The following is a 27,014-nucleotide window of genomic DNA, read 5'->3' on the forward strand; positions in this document are numbered from 1 at the left end:
AGATTGCCTTTTGGCCTAAATAATTTCTATATTGGATCTATCCTAATCAGTAAAATTTTTATAATGCTAAATTTCACTATACAGTTTTCATTATAAGTTTTTTGCAAATCAGGTACTCAGTTTTATTTGAGGCTAATTGTAAAGCTCTGTTGTTTGGGACTTTTTTGGAAAAGTGTGATTTCTTCAGTGTTTTGGTTTTTTGGGTTTTTTTTTTTTGCAGAGCTCTGAGCCATTCTGTGAATCCACAGGAAAAGATACCTAATAACTGTTCTCTTCTCTCTTCTTAGAAGCTGCAGTTCATCATCTGCTGTCATAGTTCCACAACCAGAAGATCCAGACAGAGCCAATACTTCAGAAAAGCAAAAAACGGGGCAAGTGCCTAAGAAAGACAGTTCTCGAGGAGTGAAACGCAGTGCCAGTCCAGATTACAACCGGACCAATTCTCCAAGCTCTGCTAAGAAACCCAAAGCCCTCCAACATACTGAACCTCCTTCAGAAACCAACAAACCCCATTCTAAATCAAAGAAGAGACATTTAGACCAAGAGCAGCAGCTGAAATCTGCACCATTGCCATCTACAAGCAAGGCGCACACCAGAAAGGGTGGAGCTACCGGCAGTTCACGGAGTCAGAAAAGGAAAAGGACAGAAAGTTCTCCCTGTATAAAGAGTGGTTCAGTGTCTGAATCAACTGGTGCTGAAGAGCGATCAGCAAAACCCACCAAGCTGGCTTCAAAATCGGCCACCTCAGCCAAAGCTGGGTGTAGCACCATCACTGATTCTTCTTCTTCTGCCTCGACATCTTCCTCGTCTTCTGCAGTTGCCTCTGCTTCCTCCACTGTACCACAGGGGGCCAGAGTGAAACAAGGAAAAGACCAAAACAAGGCCAGGCGTTCCCGGTCAGCCTCTAGTCCCAGTCCCCGAAGAAGTAGCCGAGAAAAGGAGCAGAGTAAAACCAGTGGCTCTTCTAAGTTTGATTGGGCTGCTCGTTTTAGCCCTAAGGTTAGCCTGCCTAAAACAAAACTGTCTCTACCAGGGTCTTCTAAGTCAGAGACATCAAAACCTGGACCTTCAGGATTACAAGCTAAATTAGCAAGTAAGTTGAGAAACTTGATTTTTATTTGCATTTTGTAGGAAATTTTTAAAAAGTGTCTATTAAAAAAAGGTCTATTACAGTAGTAGATTTTTTTCATTTGGAAATGGTGCCTTTAGATTTGAGTTTTTAAAAAGACATTTTCTTCTTGAAAATGTTAATCTGTTATGTAAGTGTTAACAGAATGAAAAAATATATTTAATGGTATTTTACTAATTGCCCAAAGCATAAAGATCTTTGAATCTGATTCTTGGATTTGCTTGCATATAGTTTGTAAAAGGAAAGTTGTTTTCCTTTAGAGAAACTGTGGATTTAGATTGGGAGACGGGCTTTATTACTAAACAATCTTAACTATCAATAATAAGAAAGAAGAACAAAAAAATTACAATGAAACGGAAGAGCACAGTGTTCTAAAAGACCATTTTGTTTTCTCTAAAGTCCTTTCAGTTCTGGCATTTTAGGGTGAATTGGCAGGGTGAAAGTGGCACACTGGTATGTTTTATCTAAAAGAGTCATGTATGTGACTTGCTTTAGTGGAGCATCAAAACTCTTTTCAGTGCCATCTTCCCAATCCTTCAAGCATCATTTCCTTGTTGAAGATGACTCCACTCTCAGAAGGGCCACTTGTATTAAAAAAAAAAAACCAGAAGCATATTTAATCACTAATAAAGCTGAAGATTTTGTGGTGAGAGGTGTCCTGGACAAAAACATCTGTGTTTTCCCTGATAATAGTCATCTTGCTGTGCTAGTATAAAGTTCACTGGGAACAGAGGTTGTTCTTTTTGGTATGGGGCATAGTGCATAGAGTACACTGGCCTTGGGAGTCAGGAGGTACTGAGTTCAAATGTGCCTTCAAGACACTTGACCTCTCCCTAGCTGTGTGATAGGGGTGAGTCATTTTACCCTGATTCCATCACACTCAGGGCCTTCTCCAGTTGTCCTGATTCCTGTCTGGCTGAGGCTGGTGACTTAGCATACATCCTCCCTGATGTCATGTTCTTCTTTGAAAATGAAGAATATTATTATTATTATCATTATTATTATTATTATTATTATTATTATTATTATTACTACTGTTTTTGGTAGGAAGGTGTCTGAAATCTGTCAGTGATTGCTGATGATTTTGTTCAGCACTGTAATATATGTAGTGAATCTTACTTTCTTGACAGTTTCCTATTATTTAGGAAGATAGTAGTTGGATATTAAATTAAAGTATAATATAATGACCTTTCCCTCACCATGGGTAGTAGAGGCCATCCTGGGTTCTTGAAGGCTATGTGAGCAGAACACAAGTTTTTGGAGGACCTACCAAAGTGAAAAGACTTGAAGTATAGGTGCAGCATTGAAGCAGGCCTGCCCCAGCAGCTGGGCCTTTAGGGGATGAAAGCTTTTGGCCACCATACTGCCTGAAAATCTCCTCCTGAGGAGGATGGTATTTCTTGTGGAAACAGGTAGCTACGTGGATATTATTTCCAATCTTTACAGCACATTTCTTAAAGCCCTGCAAGCTAAGGAACAAGTTTTATCCTGCTCAAAATAGGCAATTAATGTAAAGAAATTGGTAGGGTGATATATGGTGGTCTGTTTGTCCTGGAAATGTTATCATGGCATGTACTGTCAGCTTTGCTTTAACCATTCACTTCATCCTCCAGATAGGTCTCTTCCTCCTAGATTAGATCTTGATTCACTCACTATAGTGCAATTTTAGGTCTCCAAAGGAGGGTGTACCAGATGGAGCTTTTTAGCACTATGGTGTTAAACTAGACTTCTTTTCTTTTAGTTTTCCAGCCCACCCAGATTTGTTTTTTCTCTTCAGAAGATCTGTAAGGTCCAAACATGAAGCAGCTCTCCTGTGTCACTCACTGTTCCCAGGAATTCAAAAGATAGGGGGTTTCTACAGAGGAGTTGGCAGCGAAGGATCATGACTGGCACTGACCAGTCAGGTTTCCAGGGCTGCAAGGGCTACCTGTAGTCAGGAGTTGGGATGAGACCCCTCTGTTGTGTAAAAGCAACACTATGTCTGTTAATAGAGAAGTAAACAGAGATAAAACAAATGTTCTGAAAGTCCTTTTGCTATATTCATTCATAGCTTTTCTAACCCAAGAGTTAAATAACATATCTAAGCAGTACAAATAGCTTGCTTAAAACAGTTTTTCAGATTTGTTCTCCCTAAGGGCCCAGGAACTTCACATTTTACTCTATCCTAAATCTGGTCAACCCCTTCCATTATTCCTTGCTTTCAGTGAAATACTTACCCTTGCCTCCCCAGTAGTTAATCACTTCTGTCAAAACAGCATGAGGGCATTTCCATATAAATGAACAATGTGTTAGATGATAATTTTAAGTCAGTGATATTATACAGTATGCAAAAGCTATAAGTTAATACGTTTTGAGAAGGCCTCTTAAAAGCCAGCTTGGCAAGAAGACACATCATTAAGAGGGAATCCAAATGAAGAGAATATCAGGTATCAAAGCATAGAAGTTAAAACAAACAAATTTTGGGGACCAGCAAGCATATTTTCTTTTCAATTAGGGCTGTTGGTGGCCCTGGGATCCTTAAGGAAGAATTCTAAAAACTCAATTCAGGTCTTCGCTGGGCCTCAGTAGCCAAGCTCACCAACCACTAGTGTGCTCTGGAATTGAGTTCAGTTTAGAAATTGTAGAATTTAGCTTGGTGCAGAGAGAAGAGAAAGTATTTTTGAGATGAGTGAAATCAGAATAGCATGAGAGAAAAGGAAAGCATAGAAGGAGCAGAGGAGGTAACCAGAAATGAGGGCTTTCTTAGGCACTGGCTAAGTGCTCAGGATACACATGGGAAAGCAAGACTGGCTTTGCTCACCAGGGGTTCAGCCTCTAAAGGGGGAAAAGGAAATCCCCAGCAATTTGGAGCTGCAGGTCACTTAGAAGGACCCTGGGGGCATTTAAGGGCCAAAGGCATGATGACCCAAAGGAACTCCTGACTTGACTAATTAGAAGAGTCGGGATCCTCTCCTAGTTGTTGGGTAGTTGAGAGGCTAGCATCAGATGTCATTTTATTTGATGAGTTTATCTTGACAGTCACTTAAGGAAAGCTGCATGCCTCATTAGTTAAAAAAATACAGGTTTGTGATACGTGACTAAAAAATTATTTAAACAGCAGACTGTGCTGTAGTTGATGACAAAAGCACTGTAAAATAGTGTGTCCTTATAAGTATGGATTAAATCAAGTTATTTCTAATCAAGACCGTAACCCATCAATTTTACTCTCCAGATCAGTATATTCATCAAGCAAATAAGTCCTTTGACATTCTATTTTTGAAAAACAGCTTTTGATAAGTAAGGAAATGGTAATCAATTTCTGCAAAAAAACAGACATCCACACAACAGTAGAGAAGCAGAGAAAAGCAATGGTACAAATAATGGGGAAAATTATAGTTTTTAGTATATAATTCTAATTAAATTCCAATGTATTTTAATTAAGTTAGTTTTAAATTAGTTGATTTAGAAATACACAATTTATCAGTACTAAGTTAATGACTTGGTTTTGTGTTAGAGAAAAAGCTTAACAGAAAAGATCTTGTCATACTAGAAAGTAAAATTAAGCAGAAAATCTGCCCTCTTCTAGGCTCAAAGAGATTTAAGTGGTAAACATATAAAGAAGTGTTTTCTATATTAAATGAAACATTTTCATCATAAATGAAGTAGTGATTTTGATAAAGCCACATAAATTCTTTATGGATAGAGCTGGGATTAGATTCCAGGTCTCCTGACTCTTTGTTCTGCCTATGATGTAGAGGGGCAGGGAGGATCTTGTGAGTATAACTGGAAAAACTTGATTGACTTTCTGGTTTCTCCCTTAGTTGGGACTTTTAAAAGTTTTCACAATAATGTTGTAATGATTTATATCTTTATCCTTGGTGTATTTTTTTTTGGTGATTGTTTGAAGTAAAGGAGGATAGGGCAGGAATTTTATTAGGAAGGTGGTTTGCAGTTCTCATACCTACATAAAGGGGTTGTGAATTGTGAGGATCAAATGAGCTGATATTGAGGCAGCTAGGTGATGCAGTGAATAGAGCACTGGCTCTGGAGACAGGAAGACCTGAGTTCAAATTTGGCCTCAGACACTTAATAATTGCCTAGCTGTGTTACCCTGGGCAAGTCACTTAATCCCATTGCCTTGCAAAAACCTAAAAAAAAAATGAGATAATATTTGTAACATATCTCTCAGACTTTAGATTAGGACCAGCGATTATCATCACTAGTGGTTTCAGCAATCCAGCGATTATCATCACTAGTGGTTTCAGCAATAACTAGAGATTTTCTTGTGGTGACTCCCTCCACTCAAACATACAATGACCACTATGTTTATCTCCCTGCATATACCAAGAAAGGTCAAAGAAAGTCCCTGGGGTTCCCAGAAAGGAAGGCTTGAATATCAACCCATGTCTTTTCTAAAGGTGTCTTCTAATATTTTAGATTATTACGTCTCCCTTTTGGCCCCTTAAATTTATTAGGGGACTATTTAAATATATATTTGATAATTATAGCATCTTTTAAAAATAACAGTTTTTCTTACTCTCGTAAGAAACATTTGCAGGTTTTTGGTTAGTAAAATGAAAAATTGCTAAGTGTTTGGTCACAACATTTAGAGTTAATGACAGTATTTCTAATTTTAGAAGTTAGAATTGGAGGACCAGTTAGCATTTCGTAATTGCAGTTATCTACAAATGAGTTGAAATACGTATAGAAAACTATTAACTATTAATTTTATCCACTGATATTCTGGTTAATCATGTAAGATGACATATGTGGTAGAATTGATGCCTACTTCATCTGTATTTTTCTCTGGCTTTTGGAAAGGGGAGCAGTACATTTTAATCCCAGCATTAAAATATATATTTTTGTATATAATATCCCTTAAATGAACATATGACAAACCAAGAGCACCTTATCAGGTTATACCATGGACATTCATAACTAGTAGTAAAATAATGCTATAAAATGTTCTTATGAATTGGATGGTAGAAAGAGCAAAAATCAGGGCACTGAAAATGTATGATTTGATAAAAAGCATATAAGATCATTAAGTGTGTTTCATGTTTATGTCAATAAGGTGTTTTAGAGCCAGATTCCTTGCCATAGTTTTTCTTCTTGGCGAAGCTAGAGTGAATATTTCAAAATTGAATTCTTATTTTTCATCTTAGGTTGGGGATGGAGGTAGGGTGCTTTCTTCTTCAGGCCATTAAAATGTTTTACAATGATTAAATGAGTCTGAAAACAAACTTTTATTATGAAAATTTTAATATATATAGGGCAGCTAGGTGTTTCAGTGGATAGAGCACTGGCCCTGGAATCAGGGGGACCTGAGTTCAAATTTGACCTCAGACACTTAATAATTACCTAACTGTGTTACCTTAGGCAAACTACTTAATCCCCCATTGCCTCCTCCCCAAAATCAAAATATTATTCTGTCAGTTTCAGCTATTTAAGCAGAAAACATAAGAATCATTCTAATTTAGCTGTTATAATGTTGCAAATGATGTCAACTCCTTCGGACCAGAGGATATTATAATACAGCACGTTTATTCATACTTTCTAACAATTTCCCTCTTGAGAGTAAATAGGATAGGTTAAAATACTTTATAGCTTCAAGGGACTGATGCAGGAGCAATGATAGTTCAGTCAGTCCACTTCAGCCATCAGTTTCCTTTGCACTAGTTACAATTCGTTTTTTTTTATTCTTTCCTTTGTTCTTCTTTAACATTATCTTAAGTTTAACATCCTATTTAAGGTATAACTACATACAGGTATAAAAAAATACGGTAAGGAACATCATTTTGAATCAGTTGTAGGGGTAGTTCACTCTGTAACTAGATAGATTTTATCATGATTTGTATGACAGTACTGAATAGTAATATTGAATAAAATTGTTTATATGGATACTATATAAGCTGCATTATAACTAAAAGTTAAATTACAGTTAGGTTGGGGGTGGCTAGGTGGTGCAGTGGATAAAGCACCAGCCCTGGAGTCAGGAGTACCTGGGTTGAAATCCAGTCTCAGACACTTTATAATTACCCAGCTTTGTGGCCTTGGGCAGGCCACTTAACCCCATTTGCCTTGCAAAAAAAAAAAAAAACAACCTAAAAAAAATTAGGTTTCTTGGAAAATTTAATAATAAAATATCGACACTTTGTGGTGCCTTTTTATGAACTAAAGTTATCTTATTCTTTTGGTAGACATTTTAAGTTTTTATGGAAAAAAAAGCAGAAAATACTGAATACCTTATTATTATAGCCCAGTTATATGGAAGTTGGTTTATTGGTCAATCAGTGTTCCCAGACAAAATGTTCAAATAGCCAGGGGACTCCCAACAGCAAGGTGAAATGTTTTGTGATGTCAGCCAAAGGTTTGTGAGCTCATGGAATAATTAGTCTCCTAGAGTCTATTTGAAAGAGACATTTGAGATCTAAAATGATTTGTTATTTAATGATGTTTTCAATAGATGATTATTTAACTATTTGCTTTTTATTAGGATATGTGTTTATGAGCAAAGAGAAATAAAAGTTGACATATTTAAAGTTGTTTTTGTGCATGATATGGCTAGAATACTTGGATGTTTACAGAAGTTATTACTGGGAGAAATAAAGCTAAACAAGTCAGCAAATCAGGTTAAATTTTATAAGAGGAGAGAAGGGGACAAGAGTAGTAGTCTAAATTATTAGAGGAAATGTATATTCAAATATGCTTTTATTACTTGCAGGATTAATCTCAACTCTTTCTCACACACTAAACACACCAAATATATGTGTTGGATTAATAGCACAAGAGACCTTCCTTGCTAATCCTGCATTAATGCTGGTTATTATTAGAAGTGATAAATTTATGATTCCCAGTAAACTTTTTTTATATATGTAAGTTTATATCTATCTATCTATCTATCTATCTATATAATCTTTCTCTTTCCTAATCACTTTTTTCTATAGGTAATAAAAAAAGTAGACCTTCCAACTCCAAGGTATAGGGGCAGCTAGGTGGCACAGTGGGTAGAGCACCAGACCTGGAGTCAGGAATACCTGAGTTCAAATCTGGCCTCAGACACTTAATAATTACCCAGCCATGTGGCCTTGGGCAAGCCACTTAACCCCATTGCCTTGCAAAAAAATCCAAAACTCCAAGGTATAGTTTGATCCGTTAATAAGGTTTTATTATAATATTTTTCTTCTATCCCCAAACCTCTTTTCAGAGTTCATAATAAAGTCACAAGAATCCTATATCAAGAGTCATCAGCTTTGTTTTTTATATCTCACATCTTCTAGGTTGGAAATTTTGACTGGGGGAAGGGAAAATAGTTAAGTGAAGTGAGTGCTTCATAAATGTTCAAGGAAATTACAGTTTTGAATAAGACAACCAAGCCGATTTGTAGTAATTTATACATTATATAGTACTAGATTGGACACAATCAACGGCCCAATAGGATAACCAGGTAAGGTAGAACATATAGGCAAGAGATGGGACTTAAAATGTATCTTACTGGGATTGTCAGGTAATCGAGAGGATCAGAGAACTCTGTAGGACTGGGAGAGAAGTGATGGATAAGATGAACCTAGATAGAGAGCTGGAAAGGAGCAGGGCAGAAGTGCTCTAGATACAGAATGTGTTTGGAAATAAGGGAGGTGATGTGTAATGTCTGAGGACCTTGAAAATTGGGAGGTTGGGCACAGTTTTTCAACAATGGTGCCATGAAACTCTCTCCCTTAAGACTTGAAATCTTTTTGGGAGGATTGGGGGTGGGGTGGGGTAAAATAAACATAAATAATTTTCCCCCCAATTACATGTAAAGACAATTTTTAATATTCCCTTTCTTTTTTTGCAAGGCAATGGGGTTAAATGACTTGCCCAAAGTCACACAACTAGATAATTATTACGTGTCTGTGGCTAGATTTGAACTCAGGTCCTTCTGACTCCAGGCTGTGCCACCTAGATGCTTCTAATAGTCCTTTTTTAAAAAAAACAAACTTAAGTATCAAATTTGCTCCCTTCCTCTCACAAATCCCCCCCTCTGTGAGATGTTAAGTTACATGTATATAGTCGTGTAAAATATATTTCCATGTTAATCATATGAATGAAATCACAGACCCAAAGATGGGAAAGCATCCATTAAAAGGGTGAAAAAAAATGCTTTGATATGCACTTAGTCTCCATAAGACTTTAATTCTTATCCATTTTTGTTCCTAAAACTTCTCTTGCTTTTTTGATATATAGGCTTAAGAAAATCTACCAAGAAGCGCAGTGAGTCACCACCTGCTGAGCTCCCCAGTTTGCGGCGGAGCACACGCCAAAAGACCACGGGCTCCTGTGCTAGTACCAGGTAAACATCACTGTTTGTTCTGTTGAGGATTACTCCCCCAACTCTAATCATGATGACCCTTTTTTACCTACTGTCAGTTCTCTTGGGGAGGAAGCCCTCTCTCGATGTCTATTAGTATTTCACTCAGCTAGTGTGAGTCAGAGAGAATATTTAGTTGTCAGAGTATAATCTGGATATTATGTTTTCTTCTAATTTCTGATTCTCGGTTTTTTACTTACTGGCTCATCATTCTCATTTTTTACTTGCCTTTTCCCCCTTTCCTTTATTCTCTTCATTGTGCCTGTTTCATTCTTTCTGTCAATGTGGTTTAGTCAGTTGGTGCATACATAGAAGCTTAAGCTATTAAGCATGTTAGAGGGTATAACATCTCATTAACATATTTCCTTTTTTAGATATCAAAACTAATCTTTTTAAGAATAAAATTAAACATCAACCAATAAAGTATATCACTTTGTTAGAGTTCATTTTTAAATAAACACTTGACAAACCTTTCTTCATTTTTCTTATGTTTAAAAACTTGTTGTACTTTCTACCCTTAGTTTTTCCCTTTGGGGATTAGTTTCAATTAATGACTAGTAACCATTACTTATTTTTATCTTCCTTGGAACCTGTGACTTATTTACTCCACATAAATTGTTTAAACTAAAATGAGAAATATTAGTTTACCATCCTTCTCAGATTACTAGTTTTTTTAACATAGCTTAAAGAATATAAAGTCAAAAACTGCTTGTTTGCATACTGCTGCTGAAATAGAGCTTGATGTTTGCTTAACAGGTTAAAAGTACCATGAATTCTTCCTTTCCTCCATCAAGAGGAACTTCTCTCATTTTGAAGTTCATTTCTACCAATTAGATTTTGATTCAGACTCAAAACTACCTTTGGATTCATTGACAAAAGATTACTGTAGTTAATTAGTATAGCAAGGTATTGAATGTCTTTTATTTTAATATCAACTCATTATAAAACTTTTCATTAAAGATCTGTTCTTGATGAAATTTTAATATAAAAAGAATTCATGATTTCTGGGGGCGGGGTAAGGGAGATGTGGTCATAAAAGGAGAAAAGACAATCTTGTTATTTACTTAGAAGTTGTTCTTTGTGGCTCCCTGTGCTTGAACAATTTTGGACATACCCTAGCTAAGCTGATCCTTTGATATTGGACTTCTGGGGCAATATTTGAAACATTTCTTGATGTAAACCTATGAGCACTTAACAACAGTGCTAAAATTCATGTAGCCTTGCCAGAACCTGGGTTAGCTCTACATTTCAGTATAAGATTGAGGTTGCTAAGATTGTCTCAAAATAAAATTTTAATTTAAGGTGGTATTAGGGAGTTTTCGTCATATTTTTTCATTGCTCTGATAGCAAGTGTAATTGGTATGCAGTGATTTAATCAGTCTTTAAATTCAGTGAGAGATGTGCAAATTGAACTGTGGGCAGTCTTACATTCCAATTTCTTGTCAGATCTTTGGTAATCTTAGAAAACTAGGGTCAATAGACCCAAAGAAGACTAATTCTACTAAATTCTTTGAAAACCGAGTATACTATATTAGGTCAACAAATAAAATTTTTCCATCTGCAGCACTGAATAGTGTTTCCAGTAGGTAATAAGCTTACTTTGGAAGCAAAATTACATAACAGAAAATGATGCTAGGTGGAGAATCAGAGACTTAGAAAATTAATAGCCTTGAGAGATTGATGCCCATAGGACAACCCCCTCTTATAAAAGCTAAGTAGTCCTTCCTGCTACAACTGTCACAACAGTTATCCTTTTAAGTTTTTGAGAGGGACTGTAGGATGTAGTGCAAAGGATACAGGGCTTAGTGCAAGGAGACTTAAATCCTAGCTTCGACTGATTTTGTGTGTGTGTGTGTGATTATGAGTAAGTCATTTTAACATCCCTGACCCCCACTTTATGAAGATGAAATTTATGCAGACTTCACTGATGGTCCTGATGAGGAGAGCTCTTTGTATGTTTCCTCATTCTTGCCTTTTGACTCTTCTCCCCAGTCAGACACACTGACCCGAAGAGGGTCCATCCAACTGCTAAAGTATTTGAATTCTGGGGTTATCCTGCCTTAAGGGTCAGGAAGAAGTACAAATGGTAAAGGGATCTTTTCCATCTCGTGCAGTTGGCTGTTTCTTGGTGTGTATTCTACTAAGCATTTTCTCCACTCATCTGTGACACATACAGCTGATCTCAGTCAGCCCCTACTGCTTGAACAGCTGTCATGGTCAGACCCAGAACACCATCATCCAGTTTTGCCTGTAGCTATGGACCTTCTGCCTTGCTTTTCAAAACCTTCTTGAACTGAGCAACTTCTCCCTTTGGTATTGGTGGTTCTTTCTAGGCCAGAGGATACATGATATGATTGTTCTACCCCATTGCTACCCCAGTGACCCAGGAACAAGAAGAGTTGAGGAAGAAATTTTAAAAAAAAGATTTGGTTCTGGGAAAGATGGGGGGCATTTTACTTTCCCATCTCTTAATACTTTGACCACTGGAGAAAGGATCTATATTTTTTATGACTGCTTCCTACTCTGAAAGAGTTAACTATTGACAGACCTAATGGCAGTCTGTCTTTCATATGGTGTAAATGCTTTCTGAGACTGGAAAACTTGGATGATTCATCAGGTTACCTGTTCCCTACTCCTGACCTACAGCTATAAATAGAAATCCAACATTCTGTTTTGTTAGGATTATGTCATTAGAAGTTTTAGAACAAGATTCTTGTCTTTATTTTCTCTTCTCCTGCCACTGTTGCTCCTCTATATTATAGATGAGCATCAAATATGCATTTGATGTGGCCTGTTTTCACCCAGCTGTGGTTCTGGGAAGGCTGGGTCCTTAGTCTGCCCAGCAGGGTCCTCCCCAGAAGCCAGAAGCAACTCTCCTACATATGCATTGAGAACAGAGGAGGAAAGGGTAGGTGAGACCTGGGGAATACCACTCACTCTCCAAAATTGCTACATTTGGACTGATCCCATGTTTTCTGATGTTCTGTCACTTTTGAGTTGTTCTCAGTTAAATTTCACAACAGCTCCCTAAAAATAGACCTCATATGTCTATGCAGCTAATCTTTGAGTTTGTTCATATATATATATATATATATATATATTATAATTGTGTGAAATGGCAAACCAAGGGGTATAATGGAGAGTTTGTCTAATAATATCCCTTAAAGTGACTTCAACAAAACCTTAGGTCATACTGAATTCCAGATGTAAGAGGGCAAGGGATCTTTTATTGACTTTATCTTTAATCTTAACTAAAGTAAACAATAATGTTTACCAAGACCTGGGGTCAAGTCCTTCCTCTGACATGTACTAGATGTGTAGCTGTGGGCAGATCACATAACTTTTCAGATAGCTTTTTAAAGACTATATAGATAAAATCCATATTAGTTACTAATTGGTGGAGGAAATTTCTGCTCTGGCAGTCTCAGCTTAAATGACATCCCTGCTCTATCTCCACGAAAATAATTAAACTAATAAATAAAAATGATAGGGAGATGGAAAGATTTGCCTCAAGTTTTATCCATTACCACCTCATAGCTGCTTCCTTCTACTCATTGTTCTTTGTTTCCCAGATTAGGTCACTTTGGGAAGGAAGGTATCAGCCATGCTTCTCTACCATTGCTTTTATCTCATCTTTATGTTAAAGCTAATAAAATATCCATTCTGCATCTTATTGATTTACACACACTGAGGATTAGTTGAAATGAATTTGATAAGAAATTAAAAAGGAAAGGTACCTCTGTAAGCATTAATTTACTGAATGCATTAATATGTTAATTGTTCATCATTTTATAATTTTCATATCCAGTAGCATCTTTAATCTCATTTAAGTATGTATACTTAAAAGCTTTGTATAGTTTTTAAATTATATAGTTAACAATGACTTAATTCATCTAAATTAATGAAACTTTGAAATAGTTTCTAATATTACATTGGGCTAGTGTCTGAAATATAAAGGTGGTATCTTATGAATGTGAGAGTGTAGAAAAATGGGCTTTTTGTATCATTTAGGAGTGATTTATTGGTATTTATGTATGATTTTCCTTGGATTAAATTCTTCAAATTAGGCAAATATTTAGCACCAAAAAATATAGTTCTTAGAAGATGAACACTCATCTTTTTCTTAGTTGATGTTATACCTTCACTATTTTTAAAACATTTGATTTATTTGATTAGAATTTTCAAATCTGTTACATATATCTTATTGAAATTTAGGAAACTTAACTACATTTAAATATGTTTCATGCTATGTTATCTAGGTTATATTATTTGCAAGGAACTACATTTCATATAGTAAATATAGTACTATATTTCATATAGTAAATATTACAAATTTATTTAGAGCTTTCTCTATATAATCCATTGTTAGACTACATTTAAAATTTTATTTCATTAAATATTTCTCAAGTTAATTTTCAGCATTTTTTAAAACATTGAGTACTAAATTCTCTCCTGCCCCATCTACTCCAAACAATGTTAGTTATACATATAAAGTCATGCAAAATATAGTTTGACATTAACCATCTTGCAGAAATTTTAAAAAGTAAGAAAAAGCAAGAAGAAAATAAAGTAAAAAGTATACATTTTTCTGCAATCTAGAGTTAATCCATTCTTTTTTTTTAATTTAAGGCAATTGGGTTAAATGACTTGCCCAAGGCCACACAGCTAGCCAGTTATTAAGTGTCTGAGGCCGGATTTGAACTCAGGTCCTCCTGACTCCAGGGCCAGTACTATATCTACTGTGCCACCTAGTTGTCCCTAGATCATCCATTCTTACTGTGAAGGTGGGGAACATTCTGAATCATGAGTCCCTTGGAATAATCATCTTGATCATAGTAGCCAAGTTTTTCACAATTGAGCATCATTTCATTGTTGCAGTTATAAGGCTACATTATTCGTTTTCTTCTTTCCTTCATCAAGTAGAGGTTAGTGAGTCATCATAATCTTTTAAGTGACTTGAAATTTCTTTTCAGTTGGAAATATTTGAATATCTTTTTTTTATAACAGTTCATAATATCTAGAAAATAAGTACATGCTACCTTTTAGATTCTTAGTAATGACAAGGAGATTCAGCCTGGTGTTTTAAATTTTTTTTAATATTTCATTAAAATCTTGTTTTATACCATTAATTTGAAAATGTTCTTCCTATTCAGCAAAATGGTGGGTTTTTAACTTCCTCTCTTAAGACTTCTTTCAATTTGTAACTTTCTAATGACTAAATGCTATTTTAACACCTTGGTTCAATCTCCAGTGCTTTCCCTTTTCCTCTTCCCTCTCCTGTCTAACCAGTTGCCAAATCCGGTTGCTATTCCTGTAATATTTTATCCCACCTGCTTTTCTGTTTCATAGAACATTCTTCTCTTAACAACCCCATTATCTTTCATTTGCCTCCTAAGAGGTCTTGCCGCAGAGCTCTTCAGTGCATTTCCTAACTTACTGCTATACTAATTGTTCTGCTCAAGAATCCCAAGTGACTCTTTTGTCCATGAAGGAATGTTGGCCTAACATCTCCTACCTTCCCCCTCTCACCCAGTACTATCATCAGCTTTATTTCATTGCATTTTCTTCCACATACTCTCCAGCCTGGCCAACATGAACTGTGTTGCCTTATGCTCATGGCCATTTTTACCCTTGTTTATCCCTAAGCATTTGGCTTTTAAATTCCTGTTAGACTCAGATGTCTTTTCATTCATGAAGCTATTCTTGACTTCCAAATAAGTGATTGAATTCTCAAGAATTCATTTATATAATATTTTATTGTTTGGATACTGAATTTATTTATGACTTTTTCCTAACTGGGCTATAAATTCTATGATCATCCTGTTATCTAAACGTTAACTTGGCCCAACCAACTAAAAAACTCACAGTGTGTTCTGATCAATATTGTTTTGAGTTGATTTGAAGCATTGTCATATCCCATTATAACTAAAGGGACATATGCAATGATGGATTAGTTTAAACAGTTTGGTGTTGAACTCTCCTGTTCATCTTATGCCATATTGTAGTCATGATATATATGTTGGAATATGATTTGTCTTTTCTTCAAAAGGGACTGAAAATTAGGGTTTTTTGGTTTAGTTTTGACCTGATTCACAAGGCCTTTGTTGATGTCTTGGATGACACAGAAGTTTTAAAAAATAAAAACCTAACCATGGTAGATTTTAAAAAATTGATTATTCTAATAATCTTTAACCTGAAAAAAGTGAGGCATTTTTAAACCCAACCTCAGCAAAAGAAAAGCTCTATTTAGGAATCTTTCCATTTGCTGAATCATGCATGGTCTTAGCAATGAATATCATCACTATGCCAAGTATCTCTGGTACTGTGGTCTTCTAGAGTCATTTGCTTCACTTTTGGGGAAGTGGGAAGCAAGTGGGGAAACTTTTAAAAATTCTATTTTAGAATTATTTTATATAATTTTGACTTATTTTGTGATTGGATCTGATTGATTTAATATTATGAGTCCAGAAATGAATGTACCCTATTAAGTAGAAGGAGAACAATAAAAAGGCATCTTTAGTGGAAGGTCCATTTGATTTGCTCTCAAGTTCTAGTTACTTGAGTCTGTGATCTTGGGAAAGTCATCCAGTTTTCCTGGCCTTGAATTTTCTTATTAAGATTATAGAGTTGGACTAAATGATTTTTAAAATAGCTTTCAGCTTCAATTACTGTCTTCCCCATTTTTACAGTGTGAGTTTGTGCTATATTTGCTAGAACACAGCTCTTTCTTGATTGCTTTGCCTAAGTGGTAATATCACATGTGGTGGCATTTGTACCTCTAGTCGGCGAGGCTCTGGCCTGGGCAAAAGAGGTGCGGCTGAAGCTCGCCGACAGGAGAAGATGGCGGACCCTGACAGCAACCAGGATGGAGTTAACTCATCAGCTGCACGCACAGATGACCCTCCACAAGGAGCTGCAGGTAGGCATTACAGCTGTGGGCCTGCATCATCTCTGCTGTACCCCACAAAATACAAGGTGGAGAAGGGTGGGCAAGTAAGGGGAATAGTTCAGGGTATTCATTTTCTGTGATTTTAGCTTTAAAAATTTGATCATATGCCAAGATTAATAGTTTGGGTTAAAAGATGGGATGGGAAGACTTGTCATCTAATACTTAGGAATTTAAGTCCAAAGTAAGAACATATTAATTACATTATGTTAATTATTGAAACTGCTGGATTTTTTTCCTTTTACTTTTTCTTTTGATGGGGAGGAGGAGTGTTCACTGTTTATGTATTTACATGCAACTTTTTTCCCAGGTACCACATTATAAATACTTTTCATTTGAACTTCAAGGCCCATTAATGAAAGTAGCTTAAAATTTCAAATTCCCTTTTCCAGATTTCAGAGCACAATCCATCAATTATGAAATCAATATAGTTGTTATCCAGTGTCATTATCCTTTAGAGTTATTGCAATAGTGAACAGTATCTCAAATCTTTGATTTCTGGTACACTGAGAATTTATTTTGTGTAAAATGGTGTGACTCAACATAACAGTATTTGTTAGTAACTTTACGTTCTATGAATTCACAAAGAGGAGTCAATAATAAACGTGAATTTTCATTTTTTTGTGTATAGTCATTTACCTTGTATTACAATATAGTCTTGATGCTGTTTGTGTAGTACTGGCAGATTTTGCATTATGAAGTGGGTAACATATTTTTGCCAAGTATTTTCTCAGAAACATTGATGCCCTTTAAATATACCTAAATTAATTGACTCCCAGCACTTCTTAACTTTTCGACAAGGCTGTTTCTATATCCAAACTTCATCACCATTTGAATACATAGTTGATTCCTTTTATGCTTTTGTTGATGGTGGTCCTTGTTTAGGTCTCGATTATTTGATAACAAAAATATTCAGATCTTATTTCTGAATCTTGTTCCCTGAAAACTTTTTGCTAGAGAGTTATTACTAATTTTTTGACTAATGTATATTTTATTTTAGGAATTTAATCAATTAGAGGTGTTTTTTTTTAAACATATCACATTCATCTCAATATAATGAAGGCCTATAGTTCATATCTTTTGATTTTCAAACCTAAAGATAGAAGCATGAGGATCCTAACAGAAAGTCTATCGATCTTGTTCAAATTCTAATTTTCTATTAAAATACATTATGTTGTGTTTTTTATATAATGCAAACCAAATTATGTCCTCTAAAAAAGGATGGTATTAGCCATATTCTCCTACAAAGCATTCTCCTTTATTTGGTAAAGTACTACTATGTATATACTTTTCCAAACACTACTTTTGTCCTAAGTAGTAAAAAATGTAATTCTTTTAATATTGTTGTTTACAGATATGGATGAATCTATAGACAGTGTAGCCTTTTTTGATTTATTATGGAAACTTCATAAGGAAGACTTATCCTTTAACTTTTTTATAATATAGGTAAAGTGGACAAGTTATCAAATATCTGTGCCTTAGTTTATCCAATTTGTCAAATGGGTGATATATTTGACCTTTGCAAATGTGATGTAAAAGTGGCAAATCATTAACAGTTAACATTTTGTAGATCTTTCAATTTTTAACATTTGTTTTGAAATTTCTATAATATAAATGATTCTTTGGATTTTTCTGGGTTTTCCCCTGTGACAACACCTAATTTTTCTGTTTTGCTTTATTTTGTTACTATCTTATAGTTGAAAAGATGACTTTTTTTCTCAGCCTTTAACTACACTGTGTCTTAATGATATATAAAATAATTTTAACTTTTATAAATGTGGGTCCATTCTGTTTGTTCCGAATGTGAATAATTGGAGTTCCCTGCTGCTTTTTTTTTCAGTTAGCCACAAACTAGAGAATACTCTAGATCCTTTCTTTTTCAATGTCTGTTGTTAGGTTGCCAGATAATTATGGTCAGCCTTGAGAGAAAAGTTGAGGGATTTCAAAACTGCTGCTCCAAGAATTTGAGTCAGATTGAGATTGGGTTGAGTCTCCATTTCTGTCTTATCTTGGTATGGACCATGTTTATGGGCCCTTTTTGTTTTTGATCCAGACCATGACTGGCAATACATTCACAGTGCCTCCAGAATATTACAGCTTTTATGGGGTTCCTAGGATTCTTCTAGATATTAGAACTATACTCAAGTATCCAGGCTGTGAGTGAATTAATTCTGTCACTGTTGTCAAATCCTAAAATGGCGGGGGGGGAAATAGCAAGGATGCTAGAAATTTTCAGTGTTATATATCTGTTAAAGGGATAGACACACACAAATATATACATACACACACACTTCTATGTTCATATATGTACATGTGTATGTATATTTGTTGTTATTGTTGCTGTTGTGATGAGGGGAAAAAAATGAATGAGTTTTTGCACCTCCAGTTTGCTTTAGTCACATTCTTCCTAGTGTATGGCCAAAGGTAAAGTATTATTTCTTTCTGTCTCTTTTTCACTGTCTTTTCTAACTTACTTCTAGTTCTCATAGTAAACAGTGGATCTCTTGTTCATATCAAGGTATATAATACTAGTGGCTATTTGTTATTGATGCCCATGTTTTAGAACGTCACTTGTATCCCAGTTAGACAACTTCTATAATCATATGATTATATAGTATTCTTAATTACACAAATTCTTTTGAGAATATGGTAATTCATATATGCTCCACAAAAAGTTAAAGGATGGAAACTTTTCATTTCTTACTTTTCATTTCTTCGAATAGATTTCATGTCACAAATTTTAAGTTTAATGTTTATGCATATATCTTGTGAATTTATTAATAATATTTTCATATGATACCATATGAATCTGTTCACCATAGGGGAGAACAAAATTAAATAAAGAATAAGAGACTACATACAGCTCAGCTAAATTGTGAGCAACTTCTGTTACTGCTTTGATAGCGTTTTATAGATTATCACCCAGGACATAAATTTCTGCATTCACACCTATTAACTCTTCAGCAATAACTGCTTCTCTCTTCCTTCATCCTGATAAAAACATTTAAAAATCGTTCTCAAAATCAGTTCAATCTAAGACTAAAGCATTTTTAATCCATTTAGGCAAGTTTGTAAAAGTACAAATAATCTCTTCCCAAGTGCTGACCTATCATAAGTGTAAAGGAGTCAAACAGATGGACCAGAGGGATGCAGAGGTAGAACATTTGACAGGGATGTCCCTAAATGCATCATTATCAGTATCACCACATGTTTTATTCGTAGGCTCTTAAAGTTGTGGACTTGAGTAGACTCTTCATTCATCTGGTCAGAACTTTCACACACAGCACGGCTTTTTATGTTTTGTTGTGGATTTTAAGTTATTGGCGAACTCCTTCATTACAATATAATTTCAAATTTATCACTGATGCAGTTGAAATATTCTTGCAAGTAATATAAAAAGTGCTATTTCCTGCTTTTTGGAAGGTGTTGGAGTCTGGGGGTAGGGGATATTATATTCATTGTGAAAGTTTCCATCATTGATGCAGACTTGACAACTTCTCTGTAACTTGTAATCTTAGGAAATGGCCTTGGGAACTAAGGTTAGAGGTTAAATGAGTTTTCTCAGTTCTTTCTTGAATGATGTCATCTATCCATTCTGTATCTCCCCTTATCAAGAATTCCATTAATACATTTAACTTTCCATTTTATATATATTATTGATAATCACATTGAATCAGAAAAACTAAATTTTTGAGAAGTTTTAAATAGTGGCTGTGTGCCATGCACCCATGTATAATATCAGGGGAAAAAATTCTTGCCCCATTTAGATTTTTAAGATTTTATATTATAGCTATAAGTAGCTTTTCTTTATGTGTGTTTGTACTGGGCTTTATTTTCTTGGCTGAAATGAGATTTCACATAATCATTTCATATTCTTGTTTTAGCATTTAATTCTGAAGCATAATTTTTTTATAATATGGGTAAGACTTGAGTCCTGCTAAAATGTAATATTTGATTTTTGTATTAAGAAAACATGCAAATAATTTGTATCTTGTGGTATTTTGGTGTTTCTATATTTGTCTTTAAAAAAATTTACCTTCACTATTTACATTTTATGTACTTTTGCGTTTTTAAAAGAATAGTAGCAACAGTCTTCCTAGTAAACATGCTAATTTTAGAACTAAACTTGAAAGCAATTTGAAAGCAATTTAGGTATGTGGCGTCAGATGTGTTGGGTGATATGTGATCTGAGGTAGGCCAGGTGCAAAGGGCTGGATTTTATTTTCAAGCAGAGGATGTGAGAAAATGTAAGCAACTGGTTCTACACAGTGTAGTTCCCTCCTGCTATGTTCCTAATAAATGTGAAACTTTTGGGGGTGTGATTCTGAATCGTTTGCCAGATTGGCATTTGTGGTTTTAGGATTTTCCTGAGTAGATGAGTTATTGTGTTAGTTTAAGCATTGAGGTGGCCATTTGCCATTTCCAAATAGTGCTTTACTAGTCAAAGATTGTAATAACATACGTATCAGTACCTTCATCCCGAAGATGCAATCTTCTCACAATCTGGAAATAGAGAAATCATTTTGTCTACCAGGACTAGAGTCCAGGAAGTATGATGAACAAAGACTCCCTAGAAGGCACATCACTTTGGAGGAGCATTTCCCCAAAATATCAATTTCTGGTGCTACTATTTCTGAATGCTGCCTTGGAAGGTCGGTCCTCTGATTTAACACCATGCCAGTCTTATCAGTCTTGTCTGAGTTGAGTTTGAGCAGTCGATTCCAGGACAAGATTTCATTCAGGAACAGTTTCAGAGAGACCAGCTCTGGGCCAGCTGAGAGGGACTCCTGGATGACCTGCAAAGGCTGCGCTCTGGTGCTCACGCTGTAGAACTCACTACGACGTCTGACTCTTCCTTTGAACCCCAGAGGACACAGTGCTCAGCTATGAGAAGTGACTGACTCACCATGATCCTTTGTGATCTGTTAAAACTTTTTTTTAAAGAGAAGCCAATCATATGGTGATTAAGTAATCCTCCCCCCTCCCCCTTTTTTTTTTCTTCTTTCCAGCTTCTAGTTCTGTTGCTGGGGCTGTAGGCATGACCACCTCTGGTGAGAGTGAGTCAGATGATTCAGAGATGGGAAGACTGCAAGGTAAAAACAAGACAGTTATTGGGCTTACAAGAAACTACTGGTAAATCCACAAACCATTGGTTCTGGTTCTAACTTTTGGTTCCTGACATTCATACAGACAGCTTCATTTGTTATGCACTTTTATCATCTGAACATGTTTCTTCTAACTATGTCTACACTTCGGAGAAATGGGTTCTTCTCTGTAGAGACTTGAGGAATTTGCAGCATAAGAAGAAACAGCTGCCTCTATTATTTCTAGTGTGGAACTAGGAAAGTATTGTTAGTGAAGGTCTTGCTTAGTTGGTATTTACATTGCTTATGGAAAAATATAGGATTCTTTGGCTGGTTTTTTTTATTTTTGTGGTGGTGGTGGGGTGGTGGTGGTGGTGGTGGTGGTGGGGTGGTAGTGGTGGTGATAGTTTATTTACCATGTGCTTTATTTTAGTCTTTCAATTTTGTAAATATAGGAATCAGTCTGACAATAATTAGCACCTGTTACTAGAGCATAATTTTCCCTTTTGGGACAAATTTATATAGTTGTACTCTCTGATGACTTATTTTTGAAAAGGGGGGAAAATGTCAAAGATATTGAGTTTAACATTTTGTGCCAATATCACAATAATTTAAGTATAATAATGTATGTACCTATTTAGATGTTGTTTTATTCATTTTCTAGTTGTTCATTACAGCATATTTGTACCATTTTTAAAAGGAGTGGAGAATCAAGAAAAGGGTTTTATTATGCTAAATTAATTTTTTATAGTATGTTCATTCTTTTTTTGAAATCTGCTTTGGCCGTCAGTTTAATAGAACATATCTAGTGCTACAGGATCTTTTATAAATAAATGTCTTTTATTCATTAAGCCTGTTTGACAGAAGAGACTTGTTCTAAACCATAGGTTCTTTTTAACCAGAAAAAACAAACCTTTCTGAGAAGAGTTATAACAGCTCTCCAATCATAATCTCACAAGAAAAATGTTATTTGCTAAATAATTTTTAGGTAGCTTGTGAGAATACTTAAAAAGCATTTAATATTCTGAACTTCTTCACTACTCTAGCTTTGTGAGTCATGCAATATGTCATTAATTCTACCAGATGCATAAATCACTTGAGGATTTTCTCCAGTTGTTAAAATGTTGTCGCTGACTTTCATTCACTTAAAAAAATGACACAACAAAATTAAAACTGGGATCAAACTGATTTTGAGAATGTATCTTAAGGATCTTTATGGGAATGGAATCCTGAGTCACTGACAACACTGATTTTTTTTTTAAAGATATTTTGGTATAAAATGGGTAAATTAAAGAAACACAAAGATCTTAAAAAGTATAAAGGTTGCATTGACAGTTTGAATGTAGGATCTGTAATTTTATAAATCAGTAACCGTCAAGTAAATTGTGTTAGAAATTTTTGTGTATGATCAGTTGCTTTAAGCCAGCTCATAATTTTCTTTTCTCTTTGTTTTTGTTTTTACTTATTTATTTATTTTTGTGTGTGTATGTTTTTGTTTTGTTTTTTAGCTCTATTAGAGGCTAGGGGTCTTCCACCTCACCTGTTCGGCCCTCTTGGTCCTCGGATGTCACAACTTTTCCACAGGACAATTGGAAGTGGAGCTAGTAAGCCATAGTTTTAAATTAGTCCTCCCCTCCAAACCCTTATAGTTTAGTGTTATTTCAACTAGCTAGTTATTAATGTAAATATTAAGAATGGAAGTGAGACTTCTTAAGGCCTAGTCTGTTTTTTAAAAACACAGTTCACTTGTTACCAGCGAATGTTAAGGCCTAAATTAGAATTAACATTTGATGCTTTGGTTTCAGAAAAGTGTATTTTAAAATTATGTTAATAGTATATCTAGAGATTATATCTTGGGTTATACCAGATGAACTTGTGATAGGTGGAATGATAAAACAACTGATCCACTCAAGTTATATGTTGGACGTATACTTATACAATACCCAGCATGATTTGCTTCTACATGCACATTTGAACTTTAAAGTTCTGTAAATCTGTTTGAAAGATTTTAGACACAAATTTACTCTTTGGAGTATAAATTTTCTAAATTTCCTATATTCTAGATTCATTTCAGATTGGTGTTCTTCCATTGTACTATAATAGAATGGGGGACTACCCTAAGTCTTAAAGCTTACAGTGGAGGACTTTTAAAGCCACAAATCATTTTATATTTTTCACAGAATATTAGCTTTAGCTCTTAAAAAGGAACACTTCTGTTTTGTTAATTTTTATCTAAAGAAATGGAGAATAGTGTTTCAGTTTCTAAAATAATATCAGAATATGTTCAGCTTTAAAGATGCATGATGGCAGCAGTCTATTAAATGTTTCTTGCCTTATTTATTGAAGTAAAATAAAGTGAGTAGGTTATGTATGTGTGTGTGGGTGTGATAGTATGACAAGCCATAAGTTTATATTTTTGGAGTATTTTAGTTTTTGGTTTGTCCTAATATAAAGAAATTAGAACTGGAGCCCTGATGAAATCAGACTACATCATCAGACAATATACAAGAAAGTTTCAAGGGTTTTCATTGTTCCTTTGAATTAGCCCAGTGTCTTAATTATATATTATTTTAAATTTTACTTCCTAAACAAATAATTGTCCAATATAAGAACTTCATAAATATGGAAAAGAAGGCCTAATATCAGTGTGCCTTCCTGTAATGCCAGGCATAGTCTTGGCCAATATAGTCTAGGAAAATGAGATCAGGTATTAGGGTTAGGGTTAGGAAGAACCTTTCTCCATTGGAGAGAAATTGCTTCTGCTCTTTATTCTGAATTCTGTTGTGTACTGTGTACACAGTGTAGATGCAGGGTTTGACTGATTAGAAGGGCTCCTTCTTTGCTGACAGAAGTGGGGTAGATAGTTTCTGTCACAGGTTTGATTTAACTGCCCTACCAAGCTCTAATTGGCCCCATTTGTAGATTGAGTGATCTGAGGCACAGAAAAGTGGGTGACTTGTCCAAAATCTCATGGATTACAGCCCATATTTTCTAGTTCTTAATAAAAAAATCTTTCCATTAGGCAGTTGTTTTTACATAGTCACATTATCCAATCTCATTCTATTGAAGTAAAATGCTATTTTTAAAAGAATTTTGGGTAAAATTGTCCTTTCATGACAGTCTTCTAGGATTTTCAGAACTCATTACTAATATAAAATTTACCAGCTGTGTAGCATAAGACAAGATCAGAAACTAGATCTTGGTAAGTCTTAATGCAGCACTATATCTATTGCGCCAGGCTATCTTCTGATACCAGAGGTCCTTAACATGCAATTGGTTATATGTTAGGGATCTCAGTCAAAAAGTTATATGCATGGGGGGAGAAACCAAGTCATCTCTAGTAATAGTAACTGTCACCATATTATTATTATAATATGAGTTACTTTATCTGAAACTCATTTATTATATTATTGCACTTTTTAAAAATTAGCAATAATAAGTGAATTTTCCCAGTTATTAAAGACTCACTATTTGCATATTCTTTACTACTTTTTCTGGAATGTCATTTAAGTTTAATTGCAATCAGAATGTCCAGATCCAGTCTGGAATGCTAACTTGAAACTACCAGCTAACATTCCACACTTTTAATACTTTATAATGTACTTTACGTTATTTTATTTGATCCTTATAATCATCTTGTAAATTCTATGGGTATTCTCCTCATCTTACCAATGAGGAAATAGAACCCTAGAGAGAGTCAGTGATTTGTACATGGTCACCCAGCTGGTAAGTGTTGGAGATGAATTTGGAACTCAAGTCTCTCCTGGGAGTGCAAAGCTATGATCTGTGGATCCGAGGTTAGAATCCCAGCTTGGCTGTTCAAGGCCAAGGGTAGCTGCTGTCTTGGACAAAACACCAACTTCCTCTAAGCCTCCATTTCCTCATTTGGAACATGATTTTGTAATATTGGTATCACTTTATCCCCTTATGCTTCCTAGACCAGCACTACCTCCAGTGGTCCTCACACTTTTCAAGTTGATTGATAAAGAATGAAAGAGTTGAAATTCAGTTGTGTGTAGAAAGGTTAATAATAAATATACATATATTCTAGAATGGAAGTGACAAGGGATAAAATGTCAACAGCCTTGATTGTACATTGTAATTTGATTTGGATTGGACATTTTACGAAAACTTAGGTGTTTTTCTGTATTCCTGCATAAAGGAACCATATAGTGGATGACTTCACAACTCCTTTTTTACAGTGAAATTTAAAGAAAAAAAATGCTCTGATTCATTTTGTCACTAACTATTTAGTGCTTTTTAGGTTCTCACTTTTGCAGATTAATGCTTATATAACACACTCATTCTGCCTCTGTCCTAACTACTCTGTCATTTCCCTTTTTGTTAGAACTTGAAATCAAATGGAATTTTAGAGAATTGTTGAATTTCTCATAGCACTTTTGGGTGCAATTAAAATATATTTAGCTCTATAAAAAAGTTTTCTTTTCAATATTTCTTTTTTTTTTTAAGAGGAGCAATAAAGGGAAATCTCAACTATACTAATAGATTTGCAGTTAAGCCTCCTTTCATTCCATAAGCTTAAAAATATTAGTTCAAAACGATGAACTCAATGCCAGTTTTTAATGTAATTATTAAAAAAAGAACTTGAGAAGGTCAATTGTTTATTCCTTTAAGGCCCAAGTAGATACTATATTTGTAGAATTCCCTTTTTGGCACTGTTCTTCATACAAAAGAAGGAATTTTAAAAATTATCTGGACAAAATATTAAAAGCATAGAAAATGCCTAGATTATATGAAAGCCATTTTGGGCACTAAGATATACTGCTTCACAGAAATTCTTCTCTTGAATTTCAGAGTTATGCATTTTGACTCAGAGTATAGAGATGATTTGTTTTCTTTCTTTGTTTTAGTCTAAACCACAATAGGAAGAATAAGTTCTCTTTTCACCCAAATCTTTTTTATACCAAGGAATGAATGGTTTCTTAAATGTAAAGCAAGGTTCTTTTTCTTCTATAGGTTCTAAGGCCCAGCAGCTTCTGCAAGGACTACAAGCTACTGATGAAAGTCAGCAGCTTCAGGCAGTGATTGAGATGTGTCAATTATTGGTCATGGGAAATGAGGAGACATTGGGAGGGTTTCCAGTAAAAAGTGTTGTTCCAGCTTTGGTAAGGATGAGAGCATTTTGGTGAAGTTTTAAAATGGTTTTTGTCTTTCTTATAAATATTGTTTGTTAAAGCCTCTTACATATTACCATTTTGTTCATTAGATTATAATTTTTTAAGGTTAGCAAAGTGCATGCTTTAACATTATCTCCCTGTAGGCTGACAGCCATGGATGAAGCTACTGCAGGTAATGTGAAGAGATAAGGAAGTTGAGACTCAGAATTGAAGAGACTTTCCTTTGGTCACAAATCTATTATGTGACAGTTGAAAGAGGGATATCATTCAAACTCAAGTCTGGAACTTTGTCTTTTTTGCCACACTGATTTTACATTAGGTAGAATTGTGCTTATGTGAAGAGCAGATGGACTAGTTTCCCCTCATCCTTACAAGAATATTCTGATTA

The 27,014-nt window shown here is 35.0% G+C and overlaps 1 protein-coding gene across 12 annotated transcripts in view; it reads left to right on the top strand.

Annotated features, from left to right (window-relative positions):
- The window catches only part of TRIP12 (thyroid hormone receptor interactor 12), a 155,366-nt gene that overhangs the window by 79,035 nt on the left and 49,317 nt on the right, over nucleotides 1–27,014 (top strand). For 11 of the 12 annotated variants that reach the window (XM_074191197.1, XM_074191196.1, XM_074191194.1 and 8 more), the window contains 6 exons: nucleotides 288–1,093; nucleotides 9,335–9,440; nucleotides 16,241–16,377; nucleotides 21,414–21,497; nucleotides 22,997–23,092; nucleotides 26,466–26,614. In XM_074191197.1, coding sequence (XP_074047298.1) covers nucleotides 288–1,093; nucleotides 9,335–9,440; nucleotides 16,241–16,377; nucleotides 21,414–21,497; nucleotides 22,997–23,092; nucleotides 26,466–26,614 — 1,378 coding nt within the window. The remainder of the gene's footprint in view (nucleotides 1–287; nucleotides 1,094–9,334; nucleotides 9,441–16,240; nucleotides 16,378–21,413; nucleotides 21,498–22,996; nucleotides 23,093–26,465; nucleotides 26,615–27,014) is intronic. The other variant, XM_074191202.1, reaches the window with a different exon arrangement.

This window comes from Macrotis lagotis, chromosome 6 (assembly GCF_037893015.1).
Source record: "Macrotis lagotis isolate mMagLag1 chromosome 6, bilby.v1.9.chrom.fasta, whole genome shotgun sequence".
Lineage (NCBI taxonomy): Eukaryota > Metazoa > Chordata > Mammalia > Peramelemorphia > Peramelidae > Macrotis > Macrotis lagotis.